The sequence below is a fragment of the Eptatretus burgeri genome, chromosome 15, assembly GCF_056783735.1.
Source record: "Eptatretus burgeri isolate ZD-2024b chromosome 15, Ebu_testis_v1, whole genome shotgun sequence".
Classification (NCBI taxonomy): Eukaryota; Metazoa; Chordata; class Myxini; order Myxiniformes; family Myxinidae; genus Eptatretus; species Eptatretus burgeri.
In genome coordinates, this window is record NC_140975.1 from 3749535 (window position 1) to 3764339 (window position 14805).

Consider the following 14805-nt stretch of genomic DNA (forward strand, 5'->3'; position numbering starts at 1 on the left):
AGGAATACACCTATAGTGCAGTTATTTAAGATTTTCAACTAACATTAAATAAGGTAATTATTCTCTAGTTTTTCAAAATGTCACATGCAGCTAAATTAATTGAAATGTTACATGCATCTTTGTAAAAAAAAAAAAACATGTTATCAATACTTATATGTTTTTTAGATAGACTCATGATGGACAGCCACAGCAGCAGTGATGACCAGTCAACTCTTTGCCTTCTTCCAACAAAGCGGGTGAAAACAACTGACTGGAACAAGTGTGTGATATGCCAGACTTATAACTCTGAGACTATTAGTGGTGCAACAGAAACTGACATCAAAAAGTTTCAAGATGCAATGCAGTAAAGACAGGATGAAATCAGTGATAGACTGAAACTAGAAAACCTGTTTGAGCTCAACATTGTCTGGCACAGAAACTGTTATGCTAAATATACAAGTGCACAAAATCTAAGGTATGTAAAGAAAAGAGCCTTCAAGCAAGCATTGGAAGCCAATGTAGAAGACAATGACAGGCAGGATGATGAGCAAAGAAGGTCATTAAGATTTTGCACTTCTGGAATGGACTGCTCTATGTGCATATTTTGCCATAAAAAAGAGCCACAAAAAAGTCACCAAACTGTTCTCTGTAGCAACCTTCAGTGCTTGCCAGCACATACTTGATGCCGCTGAGGAACAAGGAGACAGCACCATGTTCACAAAAATCCGAGATGTGGATTTGATAGCAGCAGAAGGCAAGTATCATAATGTGTGCAAATCCATATACACAGCAAAGCGGAACATGAGCTCCAAATCTTATAAGGAATCTGTTGATGAAGATCTATACCCAGAAACTTTCAATGAACTTGTGACAGAAATAACCCCTGGCATCAATGATGGAAAGGCCTTCACTATGACATATTTGTTATGCCAGTTCAAGTTTCTATTAGAAGAGAAAAAGATTTGTGCAGACAATTACAGATCACACAGGCTCAAAAGCAGGTTACAGAATCACTTTAAAGATTCAATTGTTTTTCACCAGCAGCCAAATCCTTCAAAACCCGAGCATGTTTATTCCAGTGATATATCATTACAGGATGTCATCAATGCATCTACCAAAGTTTGCTCAAAAAGTCAGGAGCTAGATGCTTTCAAAAACAAGAAACTGGGAAATCCAAACACCCCAAAGCAGATTTTGTATCATGCATCACAGATTCTCAAAGCCGATTTGCAGAACTGTCAGGGAATTGATATGAAACCAGTTGACATTGATGACCTGACTTTAAAAAGGGGAAGGAAATTATTCCACAGAGTCTGCACTGGCTTCTTCGGTGGCTCATTGCAGAAAGGAACATGGATCTTGATGACTATGGAGATCTTAACTCTCAATGCATGCACCAAGTGGATGAGAGACATATACTTATGATATGTCAAGACATAATACATGTTGCATCACATGGAAGAAAGAAAATGCCCAAGCATGTAAGTTTGGCAATGTGACCATGAGGCATATCACAGGTTCCAAACTAGTTGTCACTTTACTCAACCGAATGGGATATTCTGTTTCATACGATGGCATTGAAGTTGTGGTTACTCGTTTGGCAAGGGAGGTCATAGCTCAATCAGAACACCAAGGCATTATCATTCCAACAAATATTGTTCCTGGTGCAAAATTCATGCAAATTTATACAATAACTAAGAACAATAACATTGTATTCATATATAGCATTGAATCTTTTTTATGCACATGTCTCAGAAGATAAAATAAAAGAGGATACAATTTTGATACCGTTTCGCATCTGTGTGTATCCCAAAAATAACTTTGGTAACCCTGTTTATCCCACCCCCCGGAGGGAGGAAGCGGGATATTGTAATCGTCCGGTTTGTTTGTCTGTTTGTTGGGAAGTCAATCTAGTCTACCCTTTTTATCTGTATTTCCTTCGATATGTTTGTCTGTCTGTATGTATGTGTCTGTTCGGTCCAGTGCTCCGTTAATACAATGGCGATTTCGATGAAACTTGGTTGGTAGGTTCATACCATGACCTAGTTGTGTGCAAATGACAACCGTTGCTGTGGACACCACCGTAGCCTAGCAACGGGACTTTGAAATTTTTGAAAAATCCTAAAACATTAATTTTTTCGAAAATCAAAAATCGGGCCACGAGCGACTGTGGACAGTACATTCAGCCATATTGTCAAAAATTTCCAGCCGGATCCTATGAAAACTGGCGGAGAAGATAGACTTTGAAAAAACCCTGGTCGAAAACAATAAAAAAAACGAAGTTCATTATATCTCAGAGACTGAGTCAGATATACATGAAACTGGTATGGTAGGTTCATGGTATGTCCTAGTGATGTGTGAGAAAGGACCGTTGCTATGGATGCTTTTGTTGGCTACTAACGGCTGAAAAACGACTAAAGTTGACTTGATAGACTACCCATGTTCGCCTACCGGCTTGTTTGTTTGTCTGTCTGTCTGTTAGCAACTTTACGGCAAAACGGCTTCAGCAAACACTATTAAATTTAATACACAGGTGGGCAATGAACCTTGGACGACCCCATTAACTTTTGGGTCCAATTGGATCAAAGGTCAAGGTCACGAAAAGATCAAAATCGTTTTTCGCTCATAACTTCGTCAAAAATGATTTGATTTACTTCAAACTAAGTTTATAGTGAACCTTATTCTATTTGTCACTTATAATCCTACCCATTCCTACAGTGAAAAATGCATATTTGTGAAGATCGGTAGGGTCCGAAGTTTTGGGGGTCATGGTCGTCGGTCAAAATTACAAATTTCCCATTAAAACTAAAACATGGTTACGAAAATACAACTTTACGGGAAAACGGCTGGCTCAAACACGGTCAAATTGTATCCACAGGTGGGTAATGAACCTCGGACGACCCCATTAACTTTTGGGTCAAATTAGGTCAAAGGTCACGAAAAGGTCAAAATCGTTTTTCGCTCATAACTTCATCAAAAATGATCTGATTTACTTCAAACTAAGTTTATAGTGAACCTTATTCTATTTGTCACTTATAATCCTACCCATTCCTACAGTGAAAAATGCATATTTGTGAAGATTGGTAGGGTCCGAAGTTTTGGGGGTCATGGTCGTCGGTCAAAATTACAAATTTCCCATTAAAACTAAAACATGGTTACGAAAATACAACTTTACGGGAAAACGGCTGGCTCAAACATGGTCAAATTGTATCCACAGGTGGGTAATGAACCTCGGACGACCCCATTAACTTTTGGGTCAAATTAGGTCAAAGGTCACGAAAAGGTCAAAATCGTTTTTCGCTCATAACTTCATCAAAAATGATCTGATTTACTTCAAACTAAGTTTATAGTGAACCTTATTCTATTTGTCACTTATAATCCTACCCATTCCTACAGTGAAAAATGCATATTTGTGAAGATCGGTAGGGTCCAAAATTTTGGGGGTCACGGTCATCGGTCAAAATTACAAATTTACCATTAAAACTAAAACATGGTTACGAAAATACAACTTTACGGGAAAACGGCTGGCTCAAACACCGTCAAATTGTATCCACAGGTGGGTAATGAACCTCGGACGACCCCATTAACTTTTGGGTCAAATTAGGTCAAAGGTCACGAAAAGGTCAAAATCGTTTTTCGCTCATAACTTCATCAAAAATGATCTGATTTACTTCAAACTAAGTTTATAGTGAACCTTATTCTATTTGTCACTTATAATCCTACCCATTCCTACAGTGAAAAATGCATATTTGTGAAGATCGGTAGGGTCCAAAATTTTGGGGGTCACGGTCATCGGTCAAAATTACAAATTTACCATTAAAACTAAAACATGGTTACGAAAATACAACTTTACGGGAAAACGGCTGGCTCAAACACGGTCAAATTGTATCCACAGGTGGGTAATGAACCTCGGACGACCCCATTAACTTTTGGGTCAAATTAGGTCAAAGGTCACGAAAAGGTCAAAATCGTTTTTCGCTCATAACTTCATCAAAAATGATCTGATTTACTTCAAACTAAGTTTATAGTGAACCTTATTCTATTTGTCACTTATAATCCTACCCATTCCTACAGTGAAAAATGCATATTTGTGAAGATCGGTAGGGTCCAAAATTTTGGGGGTCACGGTCATCGGTCAAAATTACAAATTTACCATTAAAACTAAAACATGGTTACGAAAATACAACTTTACGGGAAAACGGCTGGCTCAAACACCGTCAAATTGTATCCACAGGTGGGTAATGAACCTCGGACGACCCCATTAATTTTTGGGTCAAATTAGGTCAAAGGTCACGAAAAGGTCAAAATCGTTTTTCGCTCATAACTTCATCAAAAATGATCTGATTTACTTCAAACTAAGTTTATAGTGAACCTTATTCTATTTGTCACTTATAATCCTACCCATTCCTACAGTGAAAAATGCATATTTGTGAAGATCGGTAGGGTCCAAAATTTTGGGGGTCACGGTCATCGGTCAAAATTACAAATTTACCATTAAAACTAAAACATGGTTACGAAAATACAACTTTACGGGAAAACGGCTGGCTCAAACACCGTCAAATTGTATCCACAGGTGGGTAATGAACCTCGGACGACCCCATTAATTTTTGGGTCAAATTAGGTCAAAGGTCACGAAAAGGTCAAAATCGTTTTTCGCTCATAACTTCGTCAAAAATGGTTTAATTGACTTCAAACTAAGACTAAAATATTCCTTATAATCAACATTCAGGTTAAGGATGTATCAAATTTAAATTTGATCCCCAAAATAACTTTATGCCTTAAATGGGTGGGATTTGTTGTGCCTGGCACCACTTGTTTCTAATTGATTTGAACACAACAAATTTTGTAGCTGGAGCCATTTAAAATGTGTAAAATCCGTTTTTGCTAATAATATATTAGCCATTTCTGGCATCCTAAACATCCACTAAAACACCAGAAATCCTAAAACTTGCTTTCACAAAGCAAGTTAAATTGCAACCTCCCCCTGGTATGTTTCCACCCTCACAGTAAATTCCTTATACACCACAATCCAGGACGACAACATGGATATGCCTGGATATGTTCCTCAGGTTTGTCTCAAGCTGGAAAAAATAAAAAGAGTCAAACCAAATAAGTACTGGATGGGTGAAGTTTTCATATTTCTAGGGCCTTGTATGAGATTTGGCTCCTGGACTGAAGGTTCGTTCGCTCCGCCCACGGACTCGCGTGGAATGACATCGACGTCCTGTGGATTAAATTAAATCCCGTAAATATCGAGGATGCGGTTCTATTCGGATTGGATCTCCTCACGAAACGACGGTTCCTCCGTTGCCGTGAGTTTCGGGCGGTGTATAAGGTGACACCGCCGGTGGATTTTTTTTTGGCGTCCGGTTGAGTTTTGCCATAATTAACTCGAGTCGTCCCGAGTCGTCGACGCAAAATTAAAAGCAGGTGGTTTTTTCCTCCGAATAAGGAAGATGGGACGTGTGCGCGTCCGGTCGAGGCACCACGTGACGTAAAAAGGGGCGTGGTTCACGCAGTCAAGTCGAGCCTCGGGAAGACGGGAGTAATAGTAACATTATGGCGAGTTTGAGGTAATAAAGCGGAGGCTGCTTCACGTCGGGACCCTCAATGGGAAGATCAAAACATATCGGGGGTGGAAAGACCTGCAAAACGGGCAAACGGTTCAAGGGGAAGCGGCGAAGAAAGGACCTGGACGAGATCCACGTGGACATGCTGCCTGGACGGGAGGAGAAGTTGCTGCGGCAGGAGCTCGACCCCGAGCTGCCCGGAGAGGGGCGGCACTACTGTCTCCATTGCGCGTACGTACCGAGTGTTTGGGAAGAACCGCGAGGGTCGTTTTCCTCCAATCACAAAGGGACACCTGTGGCAGGTCACGACCTTCGTGTTTCATCTGATTTGAAGAAAACGGCTCAAACCAACCAACTCCGAGACCCTGAGGTCGGGAATGCCCTTGTTGGTTGTAGAGGGGCTCGAGTTGGTTGGTTTGAGCCGTTTTGAAGACTGTCCCCTATCCATGCTTGGTGGACCGGCGGTGGAGGGTGGAGATTTGTTGGTCACATGGTGTTAAGGGGGTTAAAAAAGGAAAATTATTCAATGTGAACACATACACACATATATATATATATATATATATATATATATATATATATATATATATATATATATATATATATATATATATATATATATATATATATATATACACACACAAACATATATTATACACACACATATACACACACAAACATATATTATACACACACATATACACACACACAAACATACACATATATACACACACATATATATATATATATATATATATATATATATATATATATATATATATATATATATATATATATATATATATATATATATATATATATATATATATATATACACACACAAACATAGTGTTGTGGTTACCAGATTCGCAAACCACCATTCAGGTCCCTTAGGTGAGGTATCTCGGCAAGTGCATGTGTAGTTAGGCCCAAACCCGTTGTCTAGTGGGAATACATGTCATTTATGCGAGCTGCGACTCTTCAGGATAGCCGTTTTTCTTTTACTATCTTTATTTTGGACCAACCGCCATGATTACCACCACAACCACAACATCAACCACCAACCACAACGCCGCTTCACCACAACCGCCACGACCTTCACGTCACACCTCGCAACCGTAGCATCGCCACCGTTCTTGCCCCGCTGTGGGTACCGGTGTTGGACTCGTGCAGGGCGCACGTTGAACAGCGTGTACAAAATCACGGATTTTGTGCTTCAAAAACGGATCAAAAACGACACACGCCCACTTTTTGCCGTCCAATCGGTGAGCGAGGGGCGATTTGGCCCCGCCTCCAGAACGATCGATATATGCAAATTTGTGGATCAAAAAGCCTTCACGCCCACTTTTTCTCGGGCCAATGGGGAGCGAGGTGAAAGGTCAAAGGGAGGGGGTCAAAGGCGAAGCTACGGGGGGATAAAAGGACCGTGTTCGTCAGTCAGAGAGTGTGGAAGTCTGGAGCCCGAAGCCTGCAGTAGCTGGAGAAGCTGAAGAGAGTCGAACGAGGAGAGCCCAAAGAAGAGTCCAGAGTCGGAGAGTCCAGAGGCGGAGAGGCGGCAGCGGCGAAGGCAGACGAGGGGGTGCTCGCGACGGTGCCGGGAGCTGCACGCCCGAGGAAGGCCGGCAGCGCGACCTGGCCGAGGTGGAGACGCACACCAGGGATAATAAAGATCCTCTATACCCCGAGCATCAGCAACCCCCTCCTGTTTCCCCCCGCGCTGAGATAGTGCGACCAAGGGGGCCCCGTTCCCACCCCCTGCCAGGCACTGTCCGCGAGGCCCGCGGAGTGAGGCGCCATCGCCGCTCCGCGTCTCATCACCAGACGGGTAGGCGCGACCCGGTCTCGGCCTCAGGCCCGCCTCATTCTTGAGGGTATTCTTTCCTTGGTTTTGGGTATGTGTTGTCGGCGCCGTCTGTGAAGTAGAATTGTATAAGTGTTGCCGTGTGCTCGGTAGTCGGTATTAGCTCTGCACTGTGTTTTCACTTTTATATTTGCTTTTTGTGTAAATGGAATTGTTTTCTTTTTTCTGTGTGCTTTTGGTGGAATTGAATATGTGTGCTTTCCGTTCGTCGCGAATAAATGTGCTTTATTGTTGAACTGTTTCCTGCTTCGCTTCGTCATTTCTCCCATTGAATCCCCATCTTGCTTCACGTAAAGGGTTGGTAGTGGGCTGAATACGCCCGATAATTAATCGAACCGTCGAGGTCGACGATAACACCGCTCGGTTATTCTGATAGTACGGAACGGGTCGCTTAAGTGGCCCGTGTCCGAAGTCGACCTGCGGCGAGGTGCGATCGCCCGGTCTACCCTCCGCGTGGGTACTTAGGTAGGTCGAATTCGGCGAGCAACCCTATCCCACGCGGGGGCTGATTGGCTCGATCGCGGTGAGACCGAAAGGTCCACCCGTGACTGGTTCCCGGCGTTAGTCCGAGAGGGTCACGACTGGATTGTCCGTCCGGTGGGCGACGTGCCGCGATTCGAGTTACGTGGCCGTTCGCACGCCGGCGGGCGCGAATCCGCAACACTGGTGTCAGGTCGTGCGATACAAATTCATCGCCCTCCTCGCGGCACTGGTATTGGAGAACGGGACAACGGGCTCTCCTGTCTCCAGCGAAATTCACGGGAATCGGTCCAGGGGTGAGAGAAGCGACCCCTGATTCCCTCCAAATTACGAGCGAGTTAAATTAACCCTTCACGAGAAGCAAGATGGCGTCTCAAGGCGAGCGGGAGCCGGGGGTATTAGAAATGTATATGTGTAGTAATGTAGAATCCATGGTCCAGGATGGAATCCCCGAGCAGGAAATGTTGATTGTGCAGGAACACGGACTCGCCCAACTGAACCCAGAACCTGAAATGGGTGCGGCAGCGGCCGCAGAGTATGACACCTCCCCCCCCCCCTCTCCACCAAAACCCTTCCCCAACCTTTGCCGAAACGGCTCAGCTGAGTGCATCCAACGTGGCCCAGCTATGCGCCATGCTGGCGGCAATGACAAATGAAATAAAAAACGAAATGAAAGACATGAACAAGCAAATGAATGAAGTGAAAACGACGATGGATGCGAATACACAACACATGAACGAGAAGATGGATACAAATACAAATGAAATGAAAAACGAAATGAACAAGCAAATAAACGGAATGGAAGCAAACATGAAGGAAGAAATGAAAAAGTTCCGGGGTGAGACGCAGAACATGGGCCTGAGTGCATCCAACGTGGCCCAGCTATGCGCCATGCTGGCGGCAATGACAAATGAAATAAAAAACGAAATGAAAGACATGAACAAGCAAATGAATGAAGTGAAAACGACGATGGATGCGAATACACAACATATGAACGAGAAGATGGATACAAATACAAATGAAATGAAAAACGAAATGAACAAGCAAATAAACGGAATGGAAGCAAACATGAAGGAAGAAATGAAAAAGTTCCGGGGTGAGACGCAGAACATGGGCCGATGCCTGCAGGCGGGCATGAAGGCCGTGACAAAGGAAATAATAGTTGAGACAAGGGAGGTAAAGGGTGAAGAGTTGGGAGAGACACGGGAGATAGAAAAAATAGAGGAAAGACTACACGAGGAAGACGGGGTAAGTGACGCACACACACACACAGAGGTAGTGGAGGATAGTGAGGGTGAGCTGGCGGACTGGGTAGAGACCCAGTGCGAGCAGCTGGATGGCCTCCTCCAGGAACGAGGGGAGGGAGTCTGCCCCCTTGAGGTGAGTCACGACCAGGTGAGTTCGGTCGTGCTTTGCGAGGTTGAGGGGACGAGTGCTGTGGACGGGTGCACGGAGAGCTTGGGGGGTATAGAGGCCCCGGAGACCCTTGTGGGGACTCGAATCCCCAGTGTGGTTGTCCCTGTGTGTGTGGTGCAAGGTGTGAGTGCGGCACCGTGTGTGGAAGCGACCCCGTGTGTGAGTGGTGTGGTGGCGATGGTGCCAGAGTGCGTGCTTCCCAGCACGCCGGGTGTGGATGGGGCACCGTGTGTGAGTGAGGCCGTGTGTGTGAGTGAAACGGCCAGTATGAGTGAGGTACCGCGGGTGAGTGCCCCCGCGTGTATGAGTGAGGCACGGTGTGTGGATGAGGCACCGCGGTTGAGTGCCCCCGCGTGTATGAGTGAGGGACGTTGTGTGGAAGAGACCGCGTGTGTGAGTGTCGCCGTGTGTATGAGTGAGGTACCGCGGGTGAGTGCCCCCGCGTGTATGAGTGAGGCACGGTGTGTGGATGAGGCACAGCGGTTGAGTGCCCTCGCGTGTGTGGGTGAGGCACCGCGGGTGAGTGCCCCCGCGCGAGTGAATGGAGCACCACGTGTGAGTAGTATGGTTTGTGTGAGTAGTGAGGCACGCGTGAGTAAACGGCCGTGTGCAAGGTCGCTGTGTGCCAGGGAGACCGTGTGTGTGAGAGAGCGGTATGAGAGGGAGATGTCGGTTGACATGCGGGAGCACGCAGCCGCGTCTCCCGGTGTGAGTTTGATGGAGTGGACTGTGTGCGTCGTAACACGCAGGTATGCGTGGGTGGAATGGAGACGGAGACGGCGACATGGGAGAAACGAAAGCCGGTAGCGGCTGTAGTTGTTTCGGGGTCCGTGCCGGGTTCGCCCAGCAGTGAGCACGAGGTTCGTGCTGTGCAACGCACGAGACCGCCACGTGCTCGCTTGCGAGAGTGAAGTCCCGGTCCGGAAACGCCAGCGGTGGATTTGCCGATCCCGCGGACGGACAAAGTTTAGGCAGGACTACGGATTTGGACCGGACGGGTTCTCCACGCGATCGTGTGTGTTAAGCTCCAACGGGCAAAGCACATGTGTTCGCGTGGGGAACCCCTCGAGACGTGGGGCTTGTTTTTTTTCTGCGCACGGTGACGTCATGGCTGCACGTGGGGTTGGAATCCGGCAGGAGGGGTATCTCTGCCGGATGGCACCGTCCAAGGAGGGACGAGGAACACGTGCAGCTGCATGACGTCACGGGCAGTTGCAGCTGCAAAGTGCGCGAGTTGCCGCGCTGGTGATGCGCATGAAAAAAAAAAAGTAAGCCTCACTTTCGGGTGCACAGGATTCCTGGGCAAGGGGTGGAAGACCCCCTTACCCGGGGCACAGGATGGAAACTAGTTAGGGGGAAGGGTTAGCTTAGCTAGACCGACTCCATGGGGCAGGGGTAAGTCCTCATGGAGTCCGTGGAATGGATTAGTTAGAGGGATTGTAGCCAGATTTAGGTTGGGAAATAAAATTATTGATTTGGAGACAGAGACAGACTTTGGATGTGTAGAGTTGACGTAGCTTAGCTACGTAGTGTTAAAAGGAACGTGCTACTAGTTTAAGGGACGACGTGGGAGCACGAGTTAGTTAGGGGATGTAGTTAGGAGGATGGCAGAGTTCAGTGGTGTGTGTGTTGAAGAGTTGTTGGTGAGTAAATTGGAAGCATGTGCTTGGTGAGTGAGTGAGGCCAGCGGGTCTGTGTGAATGGAGCGAAGGGGGAATGTATGGTGCGATGAGTGATTGGGGGGAGGAGTGACTCCCGCCCAAGGGACCCCGGGGTCAGAGTAAAGTGAGTTAGCTGGGTTAGTCAAATTGAAAATGGAGGTCGTTTTGCTGTTGGTGGGAAAGTAGGCTCGAGACCCATTTGGAGGGGTGCAGGAGCCCTGTTGACGGGCTTGGGAGCGTGGCTGCGAAAGGTGAGTATCGCTGAGTGGGTACCCCGGGCACCAGGCTAGTCGGCCGCGGTAGGCCATGGGCCCATGGGGGGCCGGGATAGCGTAGTGGGCACGGGTGCGCCTGCTTGGTGCGGGGGCCCGGGGCGCCATTAGCCGCGTGGGCAGTGTTGTGGGCACGGGTGACCCTCGGAAAGGGGCCCGGGAGGCCGGCCTGCCACGTGTGCGTTTCAGGGGAGGTGCCATGGGGGGCACTCCCCGGTGTTAGGGAGCTGGTAGGCTCGGAGGCAGTGTAGTGCCCGGGGGTGCCATAGCTGGAGATTCGGCAGAGGGTCGGGCCTGCCAAAGGGAGCCACGTGTCCCAGCCAGGAGACCGTGTGAGGGCACGGAGAGAAAATTGGGGGGCGAGGCCCGAAATTGTGAGGACACCAACACAGGCGACGGGAATCTGGGTTGTTAGAACCAATAGTTTAAGCGAGAGGTGCTTGTTGAAAGCCCCGGGGTAGTTTAACAGTTAAATGGTTAGGGTAGATGAGGAGATGTACCCCTCCGCACCATCCATCCCCTCGCTGTCGTTGTGGGCCGCTGGACCCACTTGGTGTTAAGATCGCCGAACTCTGGGGAGGCCATTCTGAGGCTTCGTTGGGCCTCGACACAGGACGTTAGCTCTCCCTTGTTCCCCTCTGGGAAGGGAACGTAGGGGTTGGGAGTAGGCTAGGTGACAGGATAGGTTAGCCGAACAAGGACGATAAAGGGGGTTAGGGGACGATTTATAGTGGGGGAGTAAAAATAAAAACAACAAAAAAAATTAAGTTGGGGCTAAATTGGGGTTTGACAAATTAAGGGAGTGGGTATGTACAGTGACAGGCAAAGGCGATAGGTTGGGAGGGAGACAGGTAGGTAGGTCCGAGCCCGCCCTCCAAGTGGCCAGCACCACCGCACTCCCTCCACCAACCTCCACTGAACGGCAAGAGCTGGCCAACTTCATCGGCTGGCCGTGTTTTGCTTCAAGGCGGAGGCCGGCCAACTTCATCGGCAGCTGTTGTTTTGCTGCAAGGCCTGTGCCATCGGCTGGCCGTGTTTGCTTCAAGGCCTGTGCCGGCCAGTTCATCTGCCCGCTATGTTTGCCTGCAGCGGCCTTCTTCTGCAGGCTGTGTTTGCCTGCTCACCTTTGCCATGCCATGCCCACTGCCCAGGTTCACCAGCCCCGTTCAATTTTTGCTTTGCCCCCCCTGTTCATTTCCATGTGCGCCAGGATCAAGGCAACAGTTTGCAAGCTGCGAGAACTGCCCTGTTGGCAGCTACAACACGGGCCTGCAGTGGCGGCCCGTGCACCGTGTTTGCGTCCATCCATTCATGCATCCATTTGTTGTGCTCATTGCGTGTGCCACTTGAGCTGGCACGGAGACTGCGTTGTGCAGCCCATGCACCGTTGTGGTTCACTGCGTTCAGTTCAGAAGGGAAGGCCTTGGACTGCGTGTGAGCAGCCAGCCACGTTCCCTGTCACCTGCATTGTTTTGAGCCAGAGACTGCATGCGAGCAGCCTGGCTCCCTGCTAACTGCTTTTCTTTTGCAGAGTTCAATGATCCTGGGCCATGGTTTAGTGTAAAATTTGTAAGTTAAGGTTAAGATGTACTGTAAATATGAGTGCGCCCCCGGCATGTCTGTCTAGCGCCGGCAATTTTATTTAAGTCGTCCGTATGAGTGAGTTTGTTTAGACAGTTACGCAGCCCTCAGGTTATTTATTTTGGGGACACGAATACCATGAATGTCGCACTCAGGGATCCGTAGGTAAAATGTACTAGGGGAAAACTACACATGGTGGCACACGGAAATTTGACGACTCGGGACGAGTCTGTAAAAAGGGAAGGGGGTAGTGTTGTGGTTACCAGATTCGCAAACCACCATTCAGGTCCCTTAGGTGAGGTATCTCGGCAAGTGCATGTGTAGTTAGGCCCAAACCCGTTGTCTAGTGGGAATACATGTCATTTATGCGAGCTGCGACTCTTCAGGATAGCCGTTTTTCTTTTACTATCTTTATTTTGGACCAACCGCCATGATTACCACCACAACCACAACATCAACCACCAAGCACAACGCCGCTTCACCACAACCGCCACGACCTTCACGTCACACCTCGCAACCGTAGCATCGCCACCGTTCTTGCCCCGCTGTGGGTACCGGTGTTGGACTCGTGCAGGGCGCACGTTGAACAGCGTGTACAAAATCACGGATTTTGTGCTTCAAAAACGGATCAAAAACGACACACGCCCACTTTTTGCCGTCCAATCGGTGAGCGAGGGGCGATTTGGCCCCGCCTCCAGAACGATCGATATATGCAAATTTGTGGATCAAAAAGCCTTCACGCCCACTTTTTCTCGGGCCAATGGGGAGCGAGGTGAAAGGTCAAAGGGAGGGGGTCAAAGGCGAAGCTACGGGGGGATAAAAGGACCGTGTTCGTCAGTCAGAGAGTGTGGAAGTCTGGAGCCCGAAGCCTGCAGTAGCTGGAGAAGCTGAAGAGAGTCGAACGAGGAGAGCCCAAAGAAGAGTCCAGGGTGGAGAGTCCAGAGGCGGAGAGGCGGCAGCGGCGAAGGCAGACGAGGGGGTGCTCGCGACGGTGCCGGGAGCTGCACGCCCGAGGAAGGCCGGCAGCGCGACCTGGCCGAGGTGGAGACGCACACCAGGGATAATAAAGATCCTCTATACCCCGAGCATCAGCAACCCCCTCCTGTTTCCCCCCGCGCTGAGATAGTGCGACCAAGGGGGCCCCGTTCCCACCCCCTGCCAGGCACTGTCCGCGAGGCCCGCGGAGTGAGGCGCCATCGCCGCTCCGCGTCTCATCACCAGACGGGTAGGCGCGACCCGGTCTCGGCCTCAGGCCCGCCTCATTCTTGAGGGTATTCTTTCCTTGGTTTTGGGTATGTGTTGTCGGCGCCGTCTGTGAAGTAGAATTGTATAAGTGTTGCCGTGTGCTCGGTAGTCGGTATTAGCTCTGCACTGTGTTTTCACTTTTATATTTGCTTTTTGTGTAAATGGAATTGTGTTTTCTTTTTTCTGTGTGCTTTTGGTGGAATTGAATATGTGTGCTTTCCGTTCGTCGCGAATAAATGTGCTTTATTGTTGAACTGTTTCCCGCTTCGCTTCGTCATTTCTCCCATTGAATCCCCATCTTGCTTCACGTAAAGGGTTGGTAGTGGGCTGAATACGCCCGATAATTAATCGAACCGTCGAGGTCGACGATAACACCGCTCGGTTATTCTGATAGTACGGAACGGGTCGCTTAAGTGGCCCGTGTCCGAAGTCGACCTGCGGCGAGGTGCGATCGCCCGGTCTACCCTCCGCGTGGGTACTTAGGTAGGTCGAATTCGGCGAGCAACCCCATCCCACGCGGGGGCTGATTGGCTCGATCGCGGTGAGACCGAAAGGTCCACCCGTGACTGGTTCCCGGCGTTAGTCCGAGAGGGTCACGACTGGATTGTCCGTCCGGTGGGCGACGTGCCGCGATTCGAGTTACGTGGCCGTTCGCACGCCGGCGGGCGCGAATCCGCAACAATATATTATACACACACACACACACACACACACACACACACACACACACACACACACAC

General features: G+C 48.4%; 1 protein-coding gene across 1 annotated transcript in view; it reads left to right on the top strand.

The window, feature by feature from the left end:
- Positions 1-5466: 5466 nt before the first annotated feature.
- ZNF593 (zinc finger protein 593) overlaps positions 5467-14805 on the top strand; it is a 16909-nt gene continuing 7570 nt past the window's right edge. Inside the window, exon 1 of the mRNA XM_085856697.1 lies at positions 5467-5780. Within this exon, the coding sequence (XP_085712823.1) occupies positions 5590-5780 (191 nt within the window). The 5' untranslated portion in view covers positions 5467-5589. The remainder of the gene's footprint in view (positions 5781-14805) is intronic.